This window comes from Anarrhichthys ocellatus, unplaced genomic scaffold, assembly GCF_004355925.1.
Source record: "Anarrhichthys ocellatus isolate YVR2014 unplaced genomic scaffold, GSC_Weel_1.0 scaffold10, whole genome shotgun sequence".
NCBI lineage: Eukaryota > Metazoa > Chordata > Actinopteri > Perciformes > Anarhichadidae > Anarrhichthys > Anarrhichthys ocellatus.
Window position 1 is genome coordinate 5,045,311 of NW_022280040.1, and position 25,785 is coordinate 5,071,095.

General features: G+C 43.1%; 1 protein-coding gene across 2 annotated transcripts; it reads left to right on the forward strand.

Annotated features, from left to right (window-relative positions):
• The first annotated feature begins 747 nt into the window (after positions 1–747).
• nck1b (NCK adaptor protein 1b) lies at positions 748–25,635 on the forward strand. Of its 2 annotated transcripts, XM_031849894.1 has the most exons (5): positions 748–779; positions 10,340–10,392; positions 10,615–10,855; positions 20,503–21,257; positions 21,596–25,635. In XM_031849894.1, the coding sequence occupies exons 3-5, from the start codon at positions 10,630–10,632 to the stop codon at positions 21,794–21,796; spliced, it is 1,182 nt and encodes a 393-aa protein (XP_031705754.1). In that variant the 5' UTR covers positions 748–779; positions 10,340–10,392; positions 10,615–10,629; the 3' UTR covers positions 21,797–25,635. The 2 variants fall into 2 exon arrangements, with proteins under 2 accessions (XP_031705754.1, XP_031705755.1); XM_031849895.1 differs by lacking the exons at positions 748–779; positions 10,340–10,392; positions 10,615–10,855 and adding an exon at positions 10,914–13,557.
• Positions 25,636–25,785: the final 150 nt, after the last annotated feature.

The window sequence follows — 25,785 nt, forward strand, 5'->3', positions numbered from 1 at the left end:
TTTTAAAGGCCTAAAGTAGGCTACATCTTTTTTGATGATGATTGAGCTTATGGCCCACTGATGGAAGTATTGCAATATTAACATATTTACAGTATTACAAACTGGCTGTCTGTGGCAACATAACGGGGAAAAATGCTGCATTATAGTCTTGTCTCATTTGAAGACATACAAAAATGGGATTTATACACATTTCTGAAAAACAAAAGCTCATGTATCAACAGAACTCCAGACTGCTAAACTCTGAGCACAATTTTCAAAGTTTTCACTCAAATATAAATTCTAAATCAACCAGGAAAGAAATCTTAAGGATTGCCACTTTGAGTATAAAATAAAAACATACATCTGTATATCTCTCTTTTCACACACGTTTCTTGTATAGCAGTGATTAGGTTGACTTTTTAGCCTCTCAAGGCGAAAATCTTGATGGATGCTAATGGTAATATAAAACATCAGCAGCTGCAGTGTGATAGACTGACTGCGCTGTGGTCCAATCATTGCAGAGCCGATTTCTCCGCAGCCAATTGGATGCAAGTGGGCGGAACCTGAAATCTGAACAGCTTGTGAGGCTGCTGCTAGTTAGCCTAGCTACCCAGCAATGACATGCTTTGATATAGAAATGCTATTCCAACGGGGCACATCGTCTCATCAGCTAGGCTAGCATGTCGGAGTGGAAAAAAATAACCGGCCGCTAGCAAGGCTCCTCGTTACCATTTGCGTGACGCTTGTAGACATTGAATATTTATTAAAGGACACAAGAAGAGGTAGTCATCAGCAATCAGGTAAGACGTGGTATGATTCTGACTTGCCACTGACGGTAAAGCTATCTGATCCAGGCTACCACACTAACGTTTCTCACGAGCGCTAACGGTTACAGGCTAGCTCGCGCTATCCTTGAATTCACCGAGTAACGATACAAGTCACGACGGCTAACCGTTAACCCAGACAAAACCCGTCTGTCGCCTTGCCAACATGGCCAACATACGGTTACCCAAGCTGGCTAGCGGTTAGTTTGGCTGTAACCGAGTTATTTGTAACCATTATAAAGCATTTTTGGGGGAAATTTCTTTGCCAGGAGAACGTTAGCCAAGTTAAGATAGCGTGATACACTTTCAAGCTTAAGTTACAAGATGAACGCACAGATAAAACTGCGGCACAACCTCTGCATGTAGCTACACTTGGCACCACGTTAACGCTTTTTTTTATTTCTGAGATTGTAAATGGAGAGGTCGCCTAAACGGTAGCCACAGTATAGTCTAAGTGACTGCAGTCACTGAGTCCCATTGTTTGTATTTTTGATTTAACGTTAAAGTAATCAAGCTTGAGTTGTTGTGCAGTGATTTAACCCAGCTTGGTCATTGTCACGATGGAGACATTCCCTATAATTAACTTATGATTCCCTGTAACGTTACTCTTGTTACACACACAAATTGTTACTGTAGCCAGCCTCTTCCTTGCCTACTAATATGGCATTTGGGTGATGCATTGGAATTAGGAATCGTTTTCATTATTTGTTTATCTATGTTTTATTTTAACAGTTAATTGTATCCTATGAGATGAAAGATGTCCATCTCAGTTTAGCAGACTCTAAGGGGATGGCTTCAGATATCTTATGTATTATGTTTACAACGATATAAACCAGAGATAACCAGCAAATCTTCACATTGGAGAAGCTGGTACCGAGGAATATGTTTTTAATTGAAAAATGAGTAAATAATCTGTCAAAGGATTTATAAATTCAGCTCCCAATTCAAAGACAGAAGCTGCATACTTGAAGGAAAATGTCTGTTAAGTTTCATCTACCATTAATAGGTAACCAAGTGTACTGTGCATGTGAAACCATTTCTGTTTTGCGGCAAAATGTTAGATAATTGCTCCCTTTGCATATCTCCTAACATTGTTTCTACCTTACACAACCAAAGCCAGACTAAACGTCATGCTTCAGCTGCACAATGGGCGATAACGCTGTATAATTGTTGGCAAGCTCTTATGTTTGTGTGCCGTGTTACAATACTTAGATACCAGATATTAATGTGGAGATGTGTGGTTAGTTTGATGTGAATGATTTAAGGGGGGTAGCATGTGTGTCTTCACCAAATGCCAAAGGGCTTCTTTGCAGCTGCTGAATAGTCTAGTTTCTGTAATTATTGTCACACTGACGGACCTCTTCAGTCTCTCATTAAGGTTGCATGGAGGTGAGAGGGGGGGGGGGACATTTGGTCTGCTGTTGCTCTGTTCTCAGTGGGAGTCAATAGGTCCAATTTGCTTGAAGGCTGATATATGCTCTTGAGCATTGAGGCCAATTTGTAAAACATGTGAAAATGGCTATTAGGAGACCCATAGAGAACATTTGCGTCCATCCAATGCCAGGTCTTGCACACCAGGATCCAGGACTCCCCCTGAAGTAAAGCTTTCAGTATTCAGCTATGCATGTTGATACTACAGTGATGTGGCCGTCTTTACTTAATCTGTCTTATTTATAGCTCCTGTGACCCTCTAACAATGCCATTTCTTCATGTTATGACAGTATAATCATATGGATATGCAGTGATGAGGTCCCTTTTCCTGCCCTTGCCTCTTTCTCAGTGCCTGCTATGTGCTACCAGTGGCCTCAAGCAGCCAAATCTGTGTCCTCACAGCCTATAGGGGAAAATACCAACTGTGCATTTTTGTGATAGGCAAAAAATCTAATGTGGCTGAAAATTTCCCATGTCAGATGACAAGCCAAGGACTCTAATGTATTTACGTGGCTTTTGGTTTCTATTGAAGTTGAGAAAAAATGGGGATTTTTTTTCGTAATTGTGTTATAATCTCAGTTATTGCATATGCTCTCTTCCATTTCCTCATTTTCATGACTGCTCATACATGTAGGTATGTCAGCCAAGTCAGCCAACAGGAAAGGTACTTTCTGTGTTAACCAAGGTCACATGCTGAAAAAATAACTGCCTTTTGTCAGGTGCAATAAGGTGAAGAAAGTAGAAAATAAAAGGAATCTCAGCTCAACAGTTAAAGCACACTAAAGCAAAGTTATCAAGCTCTTTGGTGTGATGACCTTTCTCTTCACTTCTGCAAAACTTCACGGTTGTAGGCTATGTGCGGTTAAAATATCTGCTATCATTTCTCATTTGGAGTAAATGATATGACTTCCTCATTTGGAGGAAAGAAGAGTGCAGTTTCAGTGGTGTTTTTTCTCCATTAGTTCATTATGGTTCAGTGTTTTTCTTTCTGTGGTTTGTGTGTGTATTTGCAACATGCAGCTCTCATCGTGATGACAGAATTGGTTGTGAATCCATGACTAAAAATACAATTGTGAATTTGTTGAACCAACAACAGGTGTGCCTACTGGTATACTTCACTCTACCAGTGTCCTCTGAGGAATTTTACTCAGTGGTTCTGTCATCAACATTGGTGGAACCATTCAAACCTTTAAATGGTTCTCTTCATATATCTCTATTGTAAGACTGTATTTTTGGCAAAAATATGTAGGAGTGTACGATTTAAAAAGTATAGTACTGTGTACAATTTGTTTTTTTTAATGTGATAACGGCATCCATCAAATTATTAATTATTTTTTAGTTAATCTCGTAAAATGTAATGTTGGTGAGAAACTTTAATAAATCTGTTTTTTTGAAGGAGATGTTATAGATATTAGAGTGAATTATGACCAGTTTACACTACTTTTAAGCAGCTAACAATACATCATTAAAACTACAAATGACGATTTGTTTTACTCCATAATGATACAATATGTTCTTATTTGAATTTTGAACTATAAGTTACTATAACAAAGTAAAAGAATAACATTTATAATTTGTGATGGTTTACAATGACTTGAGAGCGGTTGAAATGGTTTTTGTGAAGCTGGCAAAGAAGCCTTGGAGCCTTGTAGACCGGCTATCAAACAACAAAGGGATCTGTATCTGCTAAATATGGATCATTAATGATCGGCAATTAGTGGGATAAAGGATCAGTGGCAAAAAATGGGATAAAGGATCTCTAAAAGTTATATTTGCTGCCTTTTTTTTCTTTTCAGAACCTGTAACATTTGAAATGATTGATCTCGGGAACCTTAAAGCTTCCACTTAAGTTTAGTTTGACAGTTTTGAGTCTTTTGTTTTTAAGTGTTGTCACATGTGAGACAGTTGTTTTGTTCATGTGGAAGATTTAAATAGGAAAATAAAATGATACAATGTGATGAAGTACGGTATGGGTATTAAATCCATTTCTTAAATACGGTGATATAATGTGTACCATGAAAGACCATTTTGGTCGTATTGCTCTATGTCTGCTGCTTGTCAGTCAGGCAGCACAGAGGTGAGGATGTTTGTCTCGTCTCTCCTGTCAAACATCTTGTTGGTTTTTTGCAGACCCCAGATTTTTTTTTTTTTTGTGGCATCACCGTGCAATCTGGAATGCTTCCCGCTCTCAAGATGCTCTCACAAGTCCCAACACGTGGCCCTCCCAGACTTCTGTCCCAAGTGGCTTGTTTAGTCCTATTGTGACAGCACCCTAAGGCTCATATTTGCCAGGATGTAGGAAGACTAAGAGGAAGCTAATATATCCATTTCATCTCTCTGACACAGGCTGCCGGGTATTATTATCTTGCGGTTTACAAATGATCTTTTTTGACTGCAACAATACCTTTTTTCCAGAATGCTACACTTGCAGCAGGTGTACGGCTACAGTGCATCGCCAGATTGTCTCTTTTACTGACTCCTTAATGCTACTAGTAGTTTAAAGTTGCCTGACGCAGCACAAAACCAAACCGCAACACATTTACTGTACAGGAGTACTTGATGCTAGGAATCGTCCTGCTTTTTAAACTTGGATTAGTCATCGGGGGAATCCCCTGGAGCTCTCAGAGTTGGTGAGGTAACCTGGAGGTTTATTTTGTTGTTGCCTTGATCCCAGATTGCTTGGATGTGGCCATCAGTGGACCTGGTAGCTATAAGCAAACGGGCCACCCAGAACAACTGGCAACTCCAGCAACTAGCAGGGCGTGGATGCGGATGTGTAGGGTCTGCTGATGTAGGTGGGGTCTGAGGAAGTAGATCCTTTCTTACATGGAGGTATTATGTTCTGGTGTGTATTTACTAACAGAGGACGTTAGTGTTTTCACGTTGGTAGGCTGCTGCTAATGCCAGTTGTAGACGACATTAAACTAATTTAGTGTAAATTCTGGACGGTAATAATTAGATAGTGTGAGCCTGCTTCAATTCGACTTATTTAGCAAATACTAATGCAGTGGCCTTATTTCTAAACTTAGCCTGTTGTAGCACATGTTTCCTACAAGCACTTTGGTTATGTAATTTGTTGGTAGTGTATGATGGGGGTGCTTTGATCAGGCTTTCAAGGGCCGATGCAGATCAATGATTTCCTTACTAGTGAAGATCTGTCTTTTCTTTTTCCAGCAAGCATTCTCTAAGAGACTCTGTGAAGCCACCGCTTTTCTCCTGTTTGTGTCATCCCTTTTTAATGTTGAGTCGCTCTCACCATTCCAAAATTTCACAAAAAAAGGTCATCTCATCCTTTTCCAGCCACAAAAATGGCAAGTCAGTTCACCAATGCCATGTCTCTGTGGGCTAGAGAGTAATATGCAGTCGTAGCAAACTGGGAAGTGAAAATAGGGAAGTGAAAACACTTTTCAGCTATGTTTCTGTATTTTGCCTTATCTATTACGATTGTCAAATTTACCAGCGAATAACTTATGATTTGGTGCCCAGTCTATCAGAATATGGGTATGTGATAAAAGATTGATACTATAGATTTGAATAGTCTGTGTTTAAAGTTCACTACTTGCAGCTCTAGAGCAATAAATGCGGTTTATCGTTTGGATGAGATTCCTCTAGATTTTGTGGCTGAATTGCTGTCCAACATATTTCAAATGATGGCATCCGTGTACGCTTCTCACAGCCTTCTGATGTGATGTTGGCCAAAAAGAAAGCTTGAAACATTTGGTGTTGGTTGTTGCTATGAGAGCAAATCTCTGGCGATTCTCAAAGGACATGAACCAGTCTATTTTAGGCCATTCCCAACTGCTGAGGGTGATCCTGAGGGGTGGATAACCAAATGCTTTCACACAGTCTTGAGCGTATAGGCTTAGCCCAAAACACTAGAAGCCCGGCTGTCCTTAATTCGGTTTTAATATGATACTGGAATAATGCAGTTCTTTATTGGGGAACATCATATTTCCTTCCAGCAACTCATTAACTATTTTAAATTGGTTCTTAATTCTCCTAATTGAGGTGCATTACATGCATCAATGCAAGGCAAAGATAAGTTATCTGAACTCAGAGGTCAAGCATGCACTCTGTCAGATTGCATCACTTTCCCATCATCCGGTCACCCTTGTGTCCACACTTCCTGTCCCACAGCTGGCCTGCCAAGTCTCCCATGACCCTTTGCTGCTGTGCTTCTGTTTTGTTTTGAGAGAATCTAGGACAGCTGGGATGAGTTGCAGTCTCATGGGTTTTTAGTTGCTGTGGAAAAAAAGTACACGGCGCATATTCGTCAGTCCATCGCCGTCCTGCACGGTCCGATCGTGAAACCTACAGTGTGGGCAAAATTGTGAGTTTTGGTGTAAGTTGGCGGAAGTGCAGCAGTGCCAGAGGGGCTGAGTGAGCGGTGAGCATACAGAGCACATTCCAGAAGGCAGCAGAGGCTGTGATTTTAGCAGGCTGTCACAGGGATTAGGTTACTCTGTCTGCCTCTGTGAGCTCATGCTGTTGCTGTCTCAGTGCCTCAGCAATCCTGTCGATTAGTGGCGCTATTTGGTCCCACAGCGAAGAGAGACACGGATCCATAATTCTTCTTTCAGGCTTGTTTACATTATCCGGTATCCAGTTGTTGTGACTTCATTTTTTATATAGAACCTGTCAGTCTGGTTTAAGTCACAACCATTCACTGAAATATCATTCCTATTCCTGTTCTTTGCTTCTAATGCATACCTCTAGTGTTGTATCCCCATGTCATGTATTACCACACAGGCCACTGGAGTTGCTCTTTCACTAGATCTCCACTTGTGTCATGGGGTTGTGGCAGCAGCTGTAGACTGCAGGATGTGGGCAAGTCATGTCAGTGTTGTTTCATAGTAACTTCGCAAAGTTGCAAACTGCATCTCGATTACACCACCGATGTGCAGTTGTTGTGGTTTGTGGCTTGCAGTGTTCCTTAAGCCTCCTTACATTTTATTTCTACCCTAATTTATTTTTAGCTGATAAAGATAACGGAGCCAGATTTGGGTAAGGGATCTTGTGCTGATGGGAAACAGTTGTGACCAGTGTTGGCACTCTTGAGAACATGAGTGGATGACTGATAGTAACACTGGTGGTGCTGTCACTGGCTCACAACTGCTGCTGTTGCGGTAGATAAGGCCCACTCTATCAGCTTTGTATTCAGTAGTTAACAGTTAGCTATGAGGGCAAATAGTTTTAAGCATATTCCTAATTCTAAACGTTGCCATTCAAATTCTAAATCAACATTTTAAGTCTTCTCAGTCGGTGTAAACTCAGTATTTCTGCAGTATTGATTGATTTGTCAAAAGTATAATCCACAGTTTAATTGATAATGAAAATGCTAAGTAGCGGACTTGCAGATTTAATCAAATATACAGCTGTTAAGTTAACACATTTGGTGTTCTCCTACCATAGTAATCAGTATGTTTGCTCATTCCCGTGTTATGGGAGCTGTAATGAAGTCAGCTGATAAGATAATATTAATGCAAATATAATGCCTTCAGCTGCTCAACCTCAGGAACGCGTTTATTGTGATGCAACTAAAGGAAGTACCAGCTTAAATTGACGTCATTTATTGTACAGTTAAAAACAAAATATCAACATTCTTTTGGTCCCTTTCTGTTTTGCATATTGCAAAGGAGGCAGAGTAGAAGTTGCAGCCACAGTTAGCTGGGAAAACCCTGAAGTTACCACTGGCCACCAGATTTGACCACCTTGTCTACCGCTCTATGTGGTCTAGTCGGCCTTGTTGACGACCACACGGCTCGTGCATACAGATCCTGTTTTTGCTTTATGTCTGGTACCAAAGTTATTTTCAGAGTTGGACTGGATGCTTGCATCTACACGGTTACTCATTACATACTGTATTGAGTTTTTGTATTGTACCATTCCTGAATCCTAAATCATCAAACTGACCTATGACAGGAAGATGACCCTGTACTTGTTGCCTTCTGGGTCCCACCGTGGTCTGTTTTCAGGATCACGAAATGCTGCTATAAATCTAATTCTGTGTTGTTTGCTTAAACGGTAAACGCATGAAATTGTTTGTTTTAAGAGAAGCGTTGATTATGTTTGAGAAAGAGCTAAAAACGAATGGAAGCACAAAAATGATCAGATTTTGGTCAGACTAGCTGAACTTTGCTCTGGTATTTAATGTGCTCTGTGGGGTTGGTGATGGATGGGGCTACCTGTTTAATTCTGCCAGGCAGCAGGGTAAACGGAGCTCCACTGTGTATATGACACCATTTGAGAGGTTTGACCTATCTGACCTCGTGTTTAGTGCTCTGGAGTAGCGAGCGGCCTCGGCTCAGTCTGCAGCTGCGCGTTTAGCTCAGAGCATCTGTCGCCCAACGTTTTGATCCTCCCTCACATCTGCAGTATCGTAAGTCACTGCGGTGTCGATGTGCTCTTAGTGAGCAGCAGCCACCCTAGATGTGGGGGTGATGGTAGTTTTAAAAAAAAAAAAAATGCAGTGTACTAAGTGAATGTGGGAAAAGGGTTATTCCTACATTGATGATTCGTTCATGCACTGGCAGGGAGAGTTTAAAATGGAAGATGCTAAGGGAGGGATGTTGTAAATGGAGAAGGAGCACATATACACACTTGTCAGCCTCTTTGGCAGACGTGTATCCAGCCCAGAGAGTGGAGGGATTGTTGCCTTTTGTCTTGGTGAAAGAGGCAGCACTCGAGGAAAGTAAATCCGCTCTTTGTTTTTGTGTGCCGCTCCCCAGCGTGTTCCCGGTGTTCATTAATTTCATTAGACATGGAAAAGGAGCAACCAATAACATGCCTTGAGATAAACCACACTATACACCCTAATGCTTTTTGGTAAACAAAGTCTAAAACACCCAACATGGGGGAAAAATAGCCCAGACCACAGGTGTCCCCCTTAAAATTTGTATGAAATGCAGAGACAGTTTGGGGTCTTTATATTGCATTTTAGCTTTCGGCTCTTGTCATGGTCTTATCCACCTTTCATGAACCATCCCAACATCGTGACGTTTTCTCCAGAAAAGCATAAATAATGTTAAAGCCTATACTTATTTACTGTTTATTTTACTCCCCTTGGCTAATCGCGCTGAAAGTTTAGCTTGGCTCCTTATGTTTGCCTAAGATCAGGTTCTGGGCCCATCTCAAGGCCAGCTGGAGCTGAAACCTATACACTGCTGCTTCAAATACAAACCAAGAGCTCTCAATCAATGAGGTCAGTGTCTGGTCCCTGAAGTCAGTCAGTCGGGGGTGAGACTCCTTCCACTCTCATGACATCAGGGCAGCTTCAGAAGTGCCCGACTCCTCAAGTGCTGCAGTATTCACCTAAGCGTGGATGCGCCGGTGGCTACACGGGTCATAAGACCAGTTGTTGTGAATGCGGTTATTGTTGAACACAGACAAGTTTTGATTGTGCATCCGTACTCCCAAATCATCATTTTAAAAATGCTCGAGGAGCTTGAAAGCTCTTGTGATAAGCTAACATTGCAAACAATGGTGCCACGCTTGTAATGCGGTTCACATAATCGCAGCATTTGCATAGGGTGCACACACAGGAATATTTATTGGCCTTATCCTACATCATTAGTGCTCAGTGAGAGCTTCACTTGCTGACGTCGCCTCACTGCTGACGCACAGTGCCTCCTCTTCTTTACTTCCCTATTACAGTAATCTTTGCATCCTTCTGGCTCAACAGATTCGTGCTTGATTCCTCACACAGTGGACAATCGTTGGACTTCTTCTGGGAGGAAATAATCGTCCCCTCTGTAAATGTATGAAGAATGTGGATACTGAGGGATTGTGCTCTATCCTCTCTGGCAGCTGGCAGTGTTGAAGACTGAAAAGAATGGTCATTTACATCTGTTATTTCAAGAGTACAATTGGTCTGGGGAAATGATATCTGAAGAGACTAAACTGTGGAAATGGTAGCTGGCATTTCTTCAAGGCTAGCTGGAGTGTATTTGCACAACACTGTCCACAGCTTGACATGCAAATATCGTCAGTACAGTACCACATAGAGTGACCTTTAAGTGTCTTAAACATAAATACAGATATTAGTAAGACATCTTTGAGAAGAGTCTGTTAGTAATTCTCCTGCATTGTCTCTGTTCTGTCCCTAGGTCTACAGAGAAGTATCGGAGCCCTTGAAGTTGTCAGCTTTGATGCAGTACAGGTACCGCTACCTATATTCAAACACACTGAATTTACTTTTGGCGTGTCTCTTACCTAATCATTGTGTCTGGAGCAAACGGCACATAGAGTGAGATATGTCAGTTCAGATGGAGGATTTGTAAAGATACACATATTTATTTTGTAGTTCATTTCTTAGTTTGTATATATATTCATTCTAGCCACCCTGACAGCCGTTCCTTTTCTTCTCCTCTCTCCCCTCCAGTATACTGAGTGCAAGATGACGGACGAGGTGATTGTGATCGCCAAGTTCGACTACATGGCCCAGCAGGACCAGGAGCTGGACATAAAGAAAAACGAGCGCCTCTGGCTCCTCGACGACTCCAAATCCTGGTGGAGGGTTCGAAATGCCACCAACAAAACAGGCTTTGTGCCGTCCAACTATGTGGAGAGGAAAAACAGTGCCAGGAAAGCTTCTATTGTCAAGAATCTCAAAGACACGCTTGGTAAAACGCAACACTTCTGCTTTATTCACTTTGCAAGGGTTTAATTTCAACTTGCGATGGTTTGATAAGCTCTCAAGTCTGTTTATTTGTTTTTCAGGAGCTCACACGATTCCAGTTAACCTGTATTTGCACCCTAAACATTTATATATCTTCACCCACTCATAAGATCTTTTTGATAGAGACTGACTTGCTTTGTGTTTCATACACAATTGGGTATTGTAAATGGAGTCGCATCAGAGAGCGTCGTTTATCTAGGCCAGCACTACCCCAGTTTGTTTGTGACCACATTGTTGTGGTATCTAATGTACTGTCTACAGTAACGGCCTCCACAGGAAGAGGGTCGTAGGTTGATGTGTGATTGGTTGAAATGCTGAGAGCTACTTTCCTCTCACAGCACACTTGTACTCGAGCTTTATTATCTGATTGGGGTGTGTATAGAGTGTAGTGTCTAATCTAATGTGCCGTTTTTACTTATTGATCTTGGAGACGTTTGCGCAGGTAAGGCTGCTTTACATTACTTTGATTTCATATGTTTTTTGTTTTTGGAGGTTGACGATGACTTTTTCAAAATATCTCTTGCCCTTTTTACCAGAATTGATACGACACAGGTGATGTCTGCTGTCAACACAGCAGTAATATTTCTGAGCACTGCTATTTGCCGAGGGCCTTGTACTGCCACATGTGACTGTGTATGTAAGCCAAGGTTGCCATTTGTTTTAGCTTGATTCTTCTAGATGACAGGCATTCATGACAATTTGGGATACACACACACACACACACACATACACACACACACTGACCACTGGCATCCAGATCGCCTGGTATTCTGTTTGCCTACGATTTCGCGTTTCGCTCATTTCTCTTATGCGTTTTCTAAAATGTCTTATCTTCAGTTTCTGCTGCTTTTCACACTAATCTCCACTGGTTCTACTCTGTAAGGCATCATTGTCTAAGTTAGGAGCATGATGGGATCACCATGTGTGTTGGTGTAGTTAGGCCATTAGATTTAAAGTTGTACAACAGCAGTCGCTACAGGAACTTAAAGGCCTGCGTGATATTGACATTAAATTGAGTATTTAGAAAAATGCCATATGTTGTGATATAATGCAGCTCTTTTTACTCCGTGTATTGTCGTTTATTCTAATTGTGGGACCTGTTGTTACGGCCCATTTAATAAACACATAACATCAAACCACACTTGTAAAACCGACAAAGAGGTAGCCTCATCTCTTCTGCTGATTTGATGTGGTGATTATGACTTCTTTCTGCGTGGGGTGACCCGCTGTGAGGAAGCCCCGCTGCTAAAGTGACTTTTACTTGCACAGAGGGATTTACAGAATGTGGGTGTTCTGGGTACTTCTAATCAGAAGTGTGTCATCAGTTTGTAACTGTATCACACGCTGCAGTGTTTGCAAAACACTTATCTGTTGGACATGTGAACCGCCTCTTCCTGTTAGCTGCACAGTGTGTTTGTGTGTGTGTATTGTTTGTGGTGAGAGGAGACTGGTGATGTTCGAGTACTGAAGTACTGAAATACTCAGAGGAAATATTCTAACAGTTTTTTTTTTTTTTAAATAAATAGAGCTTATATGGCTCTTTTTTTGTACTTTAAGTCCTGATAACACTGACTTTAATTTACAAGATGTTTCCTTTGAGTTATTTCTTGACTCAATCCTGTAAATTGTTTAACTGCTGCACATTTAGTCTGCACTGTGTCTGTGCGCGTGCCTCCGTGTTGTTGGGCTTCCTAACAACTTCCCGCCTGTCACTACATCCATTGATGAAATAACCTCAGGTGAACAGCTGCACGGCTCAGGTCTCACTCACACATAAACACAATAAAACAAGGACTAATGTAAATCATGAGTTCAGGCAAATGTGAGCCTTGTTAAACACTAGTACAATCAGAAAGCTTGTAAAGACGTCAATTTCATTTGTCCCTTTTTTAATGAGCTGAAAGTAGATTGAAGACGTTTTAACTAGAGGATTGTTGTGTGTGGTTTGTGTTTTTCTTCTACATGTGTGGGAGAACAATAAGAGAAACAGCCCGATGACTACACTTCCATATGTTATGTGGGAGGAAAAAAAGTTTTTTTTTTATTTTTTTGTTTTTTTTAAACAAGCCCGTTGCTGGGTGTGGAGTGGTGTCTTCGTGTGTGTGTGTGTGTGTGTGTGTTTGAGGACTCATGTTTCCTGGGTTTGTTGTAAAGTTATGAGTGTGTCTCTACAAACAACTGCAGTCATGTGACGCAGAGCACTCACTGACTCACTCAGCCGTTGTGCAGCGTCCCCTCGGATCCTCACTGAGTGTATTTTTCCGATCACTACCCTCCTAGAAACACCAATCTGCTGCTTGATGTTGATGGAATGGATCCTTTGCTTTCCCTATACCTCTCTTCTTTTATCTTTTTTTTCTTTCTCCGAGTCTGAGCTTCAGCCCCCTCCCTCCCTACTTCTTACCCTTTTCCATGAGGCCTCTGTACTCTGCCTTCCAGAGCTACACCGGAGGCCTCTCTATCCGCCCTCTCATTGGCTAAGACCGACCACATGGTCATGGAGTGGGCCGCCCTTGCTCCGCTATCCGCCCAGCTCTCTGGGTGTTCACATGGAATAACTCTACAGCTGCAGTGGGAAGGGAGCAGGGGCCGGGAGAGACAGCGAGCCCAAAATGGACATGGCTAACCTATTCAAACATTTCTTTCGTGAGTTTTTCACTTTCTTCGTCTTCTGTAGCTCCTTGTTTTGCTGTTTTCCAAGCGGTGTTGAGAGCTTTTGTCTGAAGTTTGAGCGGTTTCTTTTTTCTCGTGACTGCAGGAGCTGTTGTCCCGGTTTTCTTTCATCATACTCTGTTTTTATCATTTTGGGTTGTAAGTCGGTTTCAGCTTCAGGTCAGCCAAATTAATGTGTTATATTTAGAGCGAGCAGACAGAGATTTCTGTGCTAACATGTCGTGCTGGTAGAGGGAGAGAGAATGTCTTAATAGCCTTTTCCGGCTGCAAAGACTGGGTGGATATGCTCTTGAGAAGCCTTCTGCTGAGCCGAAGCCTGTAATTGCCTCAGCAATCATTATGTCTTTCTTTTCAACACACACACACACACACACAGTAATCCTACTCCCAATTTTTTCTAGCATTTGTCCTAGTGAGTGGGCTGCAACTTGGTGGATTGCATTATCATGCTTGAAGACCCCCCCCCCCCCCTCCCTCTCTCCACCCTGTTTAGGAATATCTCAAGACATAGCCGAAGTCTGTTTTCTTTTATACTACCCTCAGGGCGAGCTCGCTCATTCTGGGAGGGTCTCCCTCCTCCACCCCACTGCCAGTCATGAGCTACAGTTGAAGGGACGCGGGGTGCTCATGTAGAACACTATCGTCATTGTACTGAGAGGAGCAAGAGGTCTCTGCTGATTGATGGGACCCGGGCTCCCATCTCCCGCACCTCGCTCGGTTATCAGAGGAATGTCATTACGCCGGCAGCTCCGTGGGCGGCGGATACTTTACAGCCACGCTGACACACTTTTTCAAAAGGCCCTGGTGCACACCCATGCTGTAATCTCACCTTGTAACTGTTGAGTGGTATCTCCTGTCTCTGTCTATCTCCCTACTTGTGTGTGTCTGCTTGTAAAGAATCCAGAGAGTGCAAAGGGCTGAGAAGAACATAGAGATGAGCTAACAAACCTTTTTGCTTGTGTAAACTGAGAGCTGTTGGTCTCCTCTCTCTCGCTCCCCTCCCTCTGTTTTCCTGTTTCTCAGCCTCCCCAGCGAGCGGAAACTCTAATTTGAGCCACATTTCTCCCTGAGCGTTGGAGAAGTGCAGGCCAGAGAGGAAGTGAGGAGTCAGAAGGAAGTTGAATCATTGTGTGTCTGTTTGACTTTCTGGCAGTCTCTTGTCGCTCGCTCCTGCTTTCCAACTCCCGCTTCTTTTCTCCAAAACCGCTGTTCACTGTTCCCAGACAAGAAAAGGCAAAAGACATAATTATAATTACAAGATTGGCGGGAGAGTTGTCAACGTCACTTAAGTCACCTTAAGATGTTTTTTGCCCGTGAAGCTGTCCACTCATCTTTTGTTTTCCTGTGTCTTCTGCCATTAAGAACTGCCTAACAGGAAGTGAGCAGTGGTTTGAAACTTGCAAGCACTGTAAACATGTTGGTAGAAAACAGTGGAGCTGCTACAGCGCAACTCCCCTTGTACATCGAACCTAATAGTTGCCTAATACACTAGTGGATCGACAGAAAGTTAATCAATAATAATAAATAAATGATCATTTGCTGGTTCCAGCAAAGGAGGATTATTTTGTTTTGAGTTTAGCAATACCTATCCTGAGTCATTGTTGAGTAGAGCTGGCTAGTGAACATCAATACTTTTCTGTTAATGAATGAAAAGTAGAGATGTGAAGAGTTTTAAAATGTCAGGGACTGAAAACTGGCATTGTGGGTCAGTTTTGTAGTCTTGTTTTCTTTTTTGGATCCGTTAATTTCAGATTGCAACTCAAAGTTTTGCCATTTGTGGTTTGTCTTTAGACAATATTTACAAAATGTGTCTCTTTTTAGAAAAATTGTTTTGTAGAAAAACATTAATGTCTTAAAGTCAAGTGTCAAATGTATCAACACATTGTAAACGACACTCGGCTCTGTCATTAGACTGATCCCAGAGGGGCCACCAGACCTGATGCTCTTCTAAAGTTATCATGACATCTGTTGCTTCAGTTGGGAGCGAGAGGGGAACCCAAGCCATGTTATTTAAATTTGGGTCACCAGAGTAGAGGTTCAGCATGATTTCAGGAAATAACGTAAATAATTGCTGGAATAAATACAACCACCTTGTTTTACTAGCAGGAAGGGTTCTACTTGGCAGTCTCTCTACCGCCCAGAGCTGTAAACCAAATGGAGCACTGCGCCTCCATCCCTCCCTCTGCTCCATCTCAGCGACTGACGGCTGCCTGCTTTTGATGTCTCAGACGGCTGAAGTTGAAAGAGCTTTGGATGTTTCCTGTGCCGCTATCAGTCAGCCATGTTAGCAGCTTGATTCGAAGCCGTGTCCTTAAAAGACACCCCAAACCAATCCCATTGAAGAACACGACTCGCTCTCGTGTACGTTCCCTTTAGTCAGTTTGACTCACTCGTTATGTCTGCGCACAGTGTCATTACATTTATTGTGTAAGTCCCACACTGAACCATATGTCTGAGAGCTGCTGTGTTGCGTCACATTTCCGTAGAAAGCGAGTGACACATTGTTGTCAAGAGTTTAAATTGCCACAGAGGACAGGCTTCAGGATGTGGAAGGGACTCGCCAGTGTCGTACTGACCTGATTACCAGAACGTTTAAAACGTGTTTGGCTCTACAGAGCGTTTCACTGCTGTTGAACTTGTCCCAGTCGTCGTGTTCTGTTCAAGTACAGGGATGTTCAGACAGCCTGACGCGGGGTGTTGTCGTCCTCAGAGGAAGAGCCCTGGAATGGAGGGAAGCCGAGGGGTCGAAAGGGCCCGGGCAGACAATGGACAGCCAGCCAGCGTAGGGAGGCCAGAGTTAAAAAACAGAACTAGTTCCTCTCTGTCACTGGTAGCCAAACACACTCCCCAGCACTTTCTTCTCCTCCTGCTGGTGCACCTCATCTGTAAACAAAAAGTGAAGTTTTGAGGGTTTGATATATGCGCGTGAAGGTCTTTGTCATTGTTTGCAGTGAGCTACTGCCATCTCACACGACATGATTTCCTTCCTCTGCTTTCTTTTCTCGGGAAATGCACAGGAAAAAGCATCTGACATCAAAACAGAAAAGTTTCCAGTGCATTTTACTTATCAATTCCTCTTCTGTCTTGAGGACCTTTTCTTAAGTAACATTAGCGGCATGGTGTGTGGGTTTCAGGGGAAGCGCTCAGCTACCACATTTGTATCGACGCATTATTCAGCTTTGCTTTCAGGTGGGGAGTGGAAGTGAGGACTGTGCTTCCCTCCGCTAGGGAGGAGTTGGGGTTGTTAGTTTGTCTTAGTGTTTTATGTGCAGGACCCATTAGATGATGCAGCATTTGTGCACAGATTAGGCACATTCTGTTAGTTATTGACTGGCTATTTACTCCTCAAGTGGTTGTGTTATGGTGAAGCTGGGAGGCCTGGACAGTACTGTGGTCTGCTGTTAAGATGGACGGTCCCATGATTAAAGATTCACGGCTTCAGTCCTGATAACGACCAGTGATGTGATGTGTCCGTCACAACAGCTGATGTCGTGTCTGTCTGAAGTGCTTCACCTCAAGACTGCCCCGTCATTGTAACTTTCATACCATATGCAGTGCTGGAAGGAAATTACAATGAATACATGTGCATATTGCATTATAATTATTGCGCTAATTCCAGATAATTCTTTCTAGAAATGTAAAGACGATCAGAAAGTATTTCAAATTTTCTGTGCAAGTCCTCAAACAATGTCGAGTTGTGCTGATTTAGTCGTACTGTTTTTCTCCATACTTCTTTTCTAGATGTACAGTTTGGCATTTTACGCTTATTACTTGGCACCCCATTCACCAGATCACTCCTCTTGTTTGCAGTTGAATGTGTTTCCCTCAAACATTAAGCCTCCCACTGGACATGGTTTCTAGAGGTTGGTATATTTAAAGGTCCAAAGATCTGCTTTTTTAACTTAAAACCTGTAGGGCTGTTGTCAACCACCAGAACTGCCTTATTTTATGCATTATAGTTGAACACTTGTCAGGACTGAGACACGGGCCCCACGGGGCTCTCTGAGGCGCTCCTCGGAGCTCCTCCCACTAGGCGCAGCTACAGCTGGAGATGTCCAGAGTGCTTTCTTTCTCCCCCACCACCAGTAGTAGGAAGATCTAGGCTAAATAAACAGGCGTATTGTTCCAAAACAAGTAACCCTTCATTAAAGACATGAACTCTCCCTCCTGCTCTCACAATCCCACATAAACGTTCCTCCAACCCTGAAAATAATTTGATATTAACAGGAAGTGTTAAGATTTTAACAATAAGTAATTTGTTATAATAAGAAATCATTTAAATGATTAAGAAGCGCTTTTCTCCTGTAGAAAGTAGCTCCAGCGATTGTCCAACCAATGACATTTTGGTTGAACCAAAGCACAACTAAACCGCCCTACTAACCTGGCAGAATATCCAGGAAGTGCTCCCCAAAATCGGTTACCACCAGTTAAGCAAAATGCAGCTGAAGTCCACCATTGAAGACAGTGGCCTTGCCCTTAAGCATTACCATGCTGAGCCCTGCAAGATAAGAGCCTCTGCTAAATTATAAAAGAAGGCATTAACTCGGTTGTTTGTTTGCTGCCACCTGAGAGAATTCTCAGCAATTAACCTCCAGCAGCAGGACCGATGGGCACTTCTTATCTTCTCTCCGTATCATCTACCTGATGTACAGGCACATGCCAACTTCCCTTTAATACCTCAGCTTAGATTGAGCATCTAGTCAAACGCAGTGGCCCCGGACTCTGATCTTTTTTTAATGCAAAGTGTTCGTGTGTATTAAGCGGCAAATAAAATCCCTGACAGGGACACTGATAAGGGCTGTTATACCTGGCCAGAGAGATAAAATATAAGCTCTCAGTTGTCCCCGCTCTCAGCTGGAGATAAAAGTTCATTTATTTATGCAGGGTTGACCCCTAACCTTTGCTTGGAGCTAACTAGGTCATTTCCAACTGTGCACAGAACACATTCTGGGGCTTGCACCTGCGGGAACATGTTCTTCTTCCTCAACATGTGACACATTTTAAACATCGACGACGAGCGAGTAGTTTGTGTTGTTAATGTGTGTGTACATTTATAAGCCAGAGTTTGGGGAATTTACTAATTTGGCCATTTCATCGATATGAAACTGATCTATATTATATGTAGATGTTTTTGTTTTTGTCTTGAAGTTCTTAAGACTCCACAGAGACATAAGTAGACCTAACCTCCACGTACAGACATCAGCACCCTGTCTGGAGTCTGTAGTTATCTACAGTGGTGTGACTAATAACAGGTTCTACCTGGAAGCAATTTGACGTTGGACTCTCAGCACTACCATGAAATTTGTCTGCGCTCCTTGAGTCACGGACACGTTCCAGTGCCAATTTATCTGTGGTGAAGCAGATTCAGTGGCGTTGTGACAAATTAGTCACGTTCCTCGCTCGGAAAACAAACACGCACTATCCTGAAGACTACACCCTACCTTCCTATATAATTTCACCCAGCTGGCTTTTGATTATGCAAGCAATAGCCTTGCAAACGTAATCAGAAATAGTCACTACTTTTGGTTTGCTCACTGCGTCTGGTGTCGGGATCTGTCTCTGCTTTGGTTTGCCTACATCATCAGTCTGGCCGTAGATCTGTGACAATTACCAGTAATGTTGAATTAGTTTTGCAAGAACCAGCAACATGGTGGACTGCTCTGTTTTTCTTTCTACAAGGATTATACGAACGGATCAAGCTGTGATTATTTGAGCTGCTTTCTGGTAAACGTGGAAAGTTAGAAGAAGTTGTGACCTCGCCACTGTGTCCACTGCTAGCTACACATGTTTCATACAACTGTTAGCATGCCAGGCTGCCAACTGGAAATTATTGTCCAGTAAGGCGATGGCCACCGGCCTGCAACAGCTCGGCGTCTGGGCTCCATAACCGAGAGAAAGGCTAAAGGGCTCGGTAATCCCCCTTCTGTAAGCCTCTGGGCTGTTCAGAGTTGCCAAAAGGTCGACTGCAAATATGATATAATTCACCCTGTGGTCATTCCCTGTGTGACTGGCTGACATTAAGACTGCAAACCGAAAGGAAAAGCACGTTCCTTGCTTGACCACGGTTGATAAAGACTTGATAAATATGCCCTTTTCTTCATCCGCTCTCCTTGCCTGAATCAAACGGTCAGCTCAGTGGGATGCTTGGAGGGTAGTGGGGGGGGGAAGAGACGTGTGGACAGAGGGGAGGAAGTGGAGCTAAATGCTGGAGCGGTTGCAGAAGTGGGACAGAATTTGGTATCCAGCTGCTGTGCAAGCGAGGCCACAGGTGTCAGGGCAGCCAAGGTGATTAGCAACAATGAAATGGGACTGAGCCTTTTTGCTCACAGAGTTCAAGTCATGTTGTTTTTTGTTCATTCCAGTGTTAGGTAGCAGTGCTTTGTACATTTTTTTAGTTTCCACAGGATTTATAGGCCCATGCCAAAACAAGTTTTCAACCCACTCCAATTTTTTTTTTTCTCAACCACAGTAGCATTGCTTTTTTTGTTTCCTCAGCACCTATAGGCCTAATCCCCAAGAATGTATCTGGATTTGGAGTGTGGGCGGTTAGGCCACTGTAAATGTGGAAAGGGAATGATTTTAGCCCTACTTACCCACCCTCCCTAATGCTTATTATCGCTGCCTGGTATTTGTCTGAGATTTTTTACTCCTCCCTTAAATTTCCAGGAGTGTCTTTTAATGATGTGTGTGTATTGTTGTTTTTTTTTTCTGTTGAGACTTGTTCCACATCAATGGAAGGGTGTGAAAATGTGAATTCCCGGGACTTGTTTTAGTAAAATTGTGACTTACGTTTTAATTTACACAAGAAAACCTAAAGGTCTGTGTGCCTTCTAATTACCTTCCAAACCTGATTCACTTAATTTTAAAGTAGATAATGCTGTTTTCTCTGTTAACTATTTCTTTGGTTATTTCCTCTAGGAATTGGGAAGGTGAAGAGCAGAAAGGGGGGGATGAGAGACACGGCCTCCAACGCAGACACCGGAATGGCCGAAGATAACGGCGAGCGGCTGTACGACCTCAACCTGCCCGCCTTGGTCAAGTTCAGCTACACAGCAGAGCGCGAGGACGAGCTGTCCCTGGTGAAAAGCACACGGGTCGTGGTGATGGAGAAGTGCAGCGACGGCTGGTGGCGCGGTAGCTACAGCGGGCGGTCTGGCTGGTTTCCGTCCAACTATGTGACAGAAGACATGGATGGGACGGCGGGAGGAGGGGGCATGGGTGGGCTCGGAGACCCGGCTGGATCGCTAACGGAGAAGCTGGCGGCCGTGGTGAACAGCACCACGAACGGGAACAGAGTGCTGCACACGGTTCAGGCGCTCTACCCTTTCAGCTCGGGCAACGACGAGGAGCTTAACTTTGAGAAAGGCGAGGTGATGGAGGTCGTGGAGAAGCCAGAAAACGATCCGGAGTGGTGGAAGTGTCGCAAAGCCGACGGACAACTGGGCTTGGTGCCTAAAAACTACGTCACGGTGCTGGACTCCGCCTCCCATAAATCCGCAGCAGGGCCTGCTGGGCCGCCCACACCCGACTGTGACTACATCTCGCCCTCAGGCACCGGGCGCTTCGCGGGGAAAGAGTGGTACTACGGAAAGGTGACGCGCCACCAGGCGGAGGTGGCCCTCAACCAGAGAGGGGTAGAGGGGGACTTTCTCATCCGAGACAGCGAGTCATCGGTCAGTAGCCTACGCAGCGTTACCGATGTATTGTACATGGTTTACAGCAGTAAGGCACCTTTACACTGTGTGGTTTGGGCTGTCTGAGATGAAAATGGTAAAATCTGTGGTCGTCGGTCCAAAACCGTGGACCTAGATTGCTTTATTTGGAGCTTTGGCAACAGTATCTGAAATTCAGGACCACATTCTCACAATGTGACTACTGCTATAAATGCTACAATAAACATACATGATTGTTGTTGCACAGTCTAAAGGCGCCTTGACTCAGGAGAAAGACATCTTTTAAACACCGTCTAACCACTGATCATATAAACTTATATTTCCTTTTCTTTTCACAGCCAAACGACTTCTCCATCTCCCTGAAGGCGCAGAGTAAGAACAAGCATTTCAAAGTGCAGATGAAAGAAAGCCTTTACTGCATTGGACAGCGCAAGTTCAACTCTATGGAAGAGCTTGTTGAACACTACAAAAAGGCCCCCATCTTTACCAGTGAGCAGGGAGACAAACTGTACCTGATCAAGGCCCTGGCTGCCTCCTGATCCCTCTGTTACACGCACACGCACACACACACACACTCTTCCACGTGCGCACACACACCTATACAGCAACTGCATCCCGATATATACATACAGATCCTTACGCCAGAACACACACACTAACATTTAAACTCCAAGCCTGAGGACTTTAACACATCATCAGGACTTAAATGCCCGATTTGTGAGCATTCCAAGAGGAGGTATGGGAGACACACGGAGGAACGGAAGGGGGAGACAAAAAGACTATGGACTTGAGTTGACTACAGACTTCTCGGTCGCCTATTTTAAATTATCCAGATGTGTTAGGTCATAGGCAATGCCATTTATTTCCACCTTGATATCTATTAGAGTTGCCCTTAGTTTCCCCTTTTTTTGTTTTTGTTGATAATATATAATCTTTTTTTTAACATTTTCTTTTAAAAAAATGTGATGACTTTTAACTGTCCAATTCACAACAACCACCCGTCTGTGGCATTCTTCAGATGTTCACAAACTCGCCTACAGAGGTCGACATTTCAACTCATTTTTACGTTGTCTGTCTTCATTTTTTCTTTTATGATTGTGGACACGCTAATCCACGACTCCTGCTAACTGCTAATCATGAATAAAAACTAAGTGACCAAAATATATTTATTGATACAATTCTGTTAGGATCATAGTGGTAGAGATTGCAATATCGCACTCGCGCCGCCGTCTGCGGTTTGGAGGATTTGGAGGATTCCTCCTCTTGTGCAAAGTCAAACTTGGTTGTTCAAATTTATTTTTGTACAACAGAACTGCTTGTCTCACATATTGCTGTATCCATATCATGTGAATGTTACAAAAGCCGAGGCATCGCAGACAGAGGGGGGCCGACTTTGCATGCGTGCATGCAGACGGACGGAAAAGTGTCCTCGCGCTTCCACTGCTTATCTCCCAAAAGAGAGACGGTCTTCATGAGTGATGGGGGAGTTTGTCCATGTGTCCAGAGTTCATGTGAAGAGTCAGAAAGTACTTTCCCCTCATTGTCTGGAGACTACCCCCCCCCCCCCCCCCACCCCCAGCCCCCCTGCTGGAGTGTGACTGACAGCTGATGCTAAAGGGGATGTTTCTCTGGAGATGAGGAAGGAGGAGGGGGCAGCAGCAGTAGTGCAGCTTCCAAACACACACCAGTTCTGTGGAGCCGGGAGGGGGAAATGGAGGACCAGTGTAGGCAGTCCAGAGGATGATGTCACTGCTCCTGAATTAGTTATCACTGGAGGGAATGGATGAGTTAAGGGGTCACCCAGGGGTTGCGTTTGTGCGGTTGCAGCACACATACATCATGCTAGGAGACGCCCTCTTCCTCGAGGACTCGCAAAAGGTTTCCAGAAAATAATTGCTTTCGGCTAGTAAAAGAAATGCTAGGTATTTTGTTTGATATCTGGGTGTTTATTTCCACGGTCAATATGTCTTAAGAAAGTCTCCTAGTTTGGGGGAATCCAGCTTTGTTTTCCCCCAAACGTATGGTCAGTGTCAAGTTAGAATAATGTGCACCTAGAGGTGTTCAGCAGAACACATGGTTTGTATTTACAGTGAATGGGTATTTGTTGAGTGAAAATGGACCAAGTAGTGTTTTGAATGTTGAAGTGGGCAGCTAGCACCAGCGCCTGCAATCAGAGCTGCAGCAGCGCTGGCCTGAGAGCCACTCGGGGAGATGATGAGTTCTCCAGCCGGGGCCAGTTGGACCCTAGTGCAGAGAGGGAGAGAAGGGGGGGAAGAGGGGATTTCGTAGTGGAGCAATGGAAAAATGGACCTTAAAAAACAAAAGCAGTGAAGTAGGATCCAGGGAGGAGACTTGGAGAATGTGTTCCACTGAAGAGAGTATCTGGATTACCGCTCCCAGTCCAGTAAATGAAATGAACGAGGGCCAACGCCGATGTATCTTAGTAGAAAAGAGAGGATTTTGGATTGGAGGGGCTTGTAAGGTCTAATTGGTCAAAGCATGAAAAAGTCAGTCATGCCACAAGGAACTCAGAACATGGGTGTGAACCTTTTTTCTCTCTCCGTTCCCCAGATGATTGACAGATCTATTCATGCCAGAGCTGTGGGTTTCTCTCCGTTTTGAAGCTGTAAAAAGATGAATTCTAAACAGTGCAACAATTACCTTTCAGTTTGATTTATGACTGGTTAAAAATTGCAAGTTCTAATTATGCGCCTGCAGTACTAGCAGTCAATTCATTTAAGTGAGATTACATCTTCTTAAATGGTACAAAAACATTCCAGGATTAAACGGCTTCTGTCGGGACTCAAAGTTCTTGTCTAATACCTAAACATGTATCAGTATGGCTAGTGTTTTTTTTTTTTTTGTTTTTTTTTTTGAGATTTAGGACCCGAAATGAACAAAAAACAAACATGTAAGGTGTTTGTGCCTGGATTCCCTTCATTTTCAGTTCTCCCCTTTTTGGTTTCTGTGTCACCAGAGAAGTATTTGTGTTACAGGAATCCTGTCGCGTGTCCTTTATTACACCCGATCCCCGGCTGTTGAATCGGTGCCCTTTTCTTCTGACACTTTACGTGAGACGGTGTTTGCCTACAGTGATAACCAACTGCTAAACAACCACCCGTGTTTTTTCTTTTGTGAACGTTCCTCCCTGACTTCCAGTTCTACAGCATCAGTAATATTACACAGCATTAAAGTGACAAACGCCAACGCAATGTGCTCCACTTTGAAGGATTTAGGAGATGTTAATGTGCCTTCACAGCTTTCTGTCAACCAAAGGTTTAGTCCCTTCCTTTGTTCCCTTCTTCCCACCTCTCGTCACCACGGTGTGCTATTTGGTTGAAGCTTTGCATGTGCGTCTGATTAGTGAGCGTTTTGTTGGGGTGGCATCCTTGTTGAGAAAGGGAATTTCCTCATTTAGCTGTCGGCTGAAAATGTCATTGTCTAACGTTTTGTTTCTTTTTTTTCTGTCTCGCATAAAATGCCCATTAGGTGATACTGTGTGTAGTTTCAAGTGACCTTACCTTTGCCGAGTTCATCAAGTATACCTTCTGAAGTGAAGTACATAAATGCCTACATGTACAGTATAACATATGTGCTGATGTTCATTCAGAACCATAACCCCCCCAGGTGTGATGTGATCATGACCTGAATCTCATGTATGAGCACCTCGAGTCACGGCATCACACATCGTTGGTTGTGAAGAAACTGTCAAGGTTTGTTTTCTTTAATGTCTGTATGTATTTCATATAAGACGAGTGTAAGACATTCACTTTTTCAGTTTAGCCACTTAAATATGTAAAAAAAGAAATCCTCAATACGTAAATGTTTTACTTGATATTCAAATACAGAACTACAGTATCTCCTCCCTGCTTAGGTATTGTTATAAACTGGGATCTTTTTACACCAATGGAGGCTGCATGAGCAGAGCCTTGTAGCTGTACAGACATGGTTTTAAATCTGCTTAAAAAAAAGACACCGACAGTTGTGACGGATATTATCGAGAGATCGTTTATCAAACTTTTTTTGGTGATCAAGAACTACAGTGCAGCCGGACATCTTTGTTTCGACTGCTAAACGAGCCTGAGATGATCTTGAATCTCCAGATTTTGATTTCTTGATAATATTCAGAACAAATGACCCAGTGTTCAACTTTGGTGCTTTCGTGCTGCTTCTTGGTGTTCTTTGTCTCACAAAGCTTTTTCCTGTATGAGGCAGAGGGTGAAGAAAACGGATCCATGCTGTGGAATGATAAAGACAGTGCTGTGAAATTGAATGTCATGCTCTTAATACTGTTTTTATGGAGGGGATTGTCTTCAGGTGTAATAATTTAGAAGAGTTTATTAGTGTTCAAAAGACGTAATAAACAGCATAAAAATGATATGAGGCCTTGTTTTAAACTGTCACAATGTTTTAATACTCAGTTATCAACTTAAGTTTCATCTAAAGCTATTTGTTTTTTTTTTACTGGATTACAAAACACTAAACTATCGCCTGTTTGGCTACGAGTCCTAACTTAAGAAAACTGGGT

Coding starts and splice junctions, on each gene's coding strand:
- nck1b (XM_031849894.1), top strand. CDS start 10,630: ATGACGGACGAGGTGATTGTGATCGCCAAGTTCGACTACATGGCCCAG. Junction 10,856..20,502: donor GAATCTCAAAGACACGCTTG/GTAAAACGCAAC, acceptor TATTTCCTCTAG/GAATTGGGAAGGTGAAGAGC. Junction 21,258..21,595: donor TCCGAGACAGCGAGTCATCG/GTCAGTAGCCTA, acceptor TTCTTTTCACAG/CCAAACGACTTCTCCATCTC.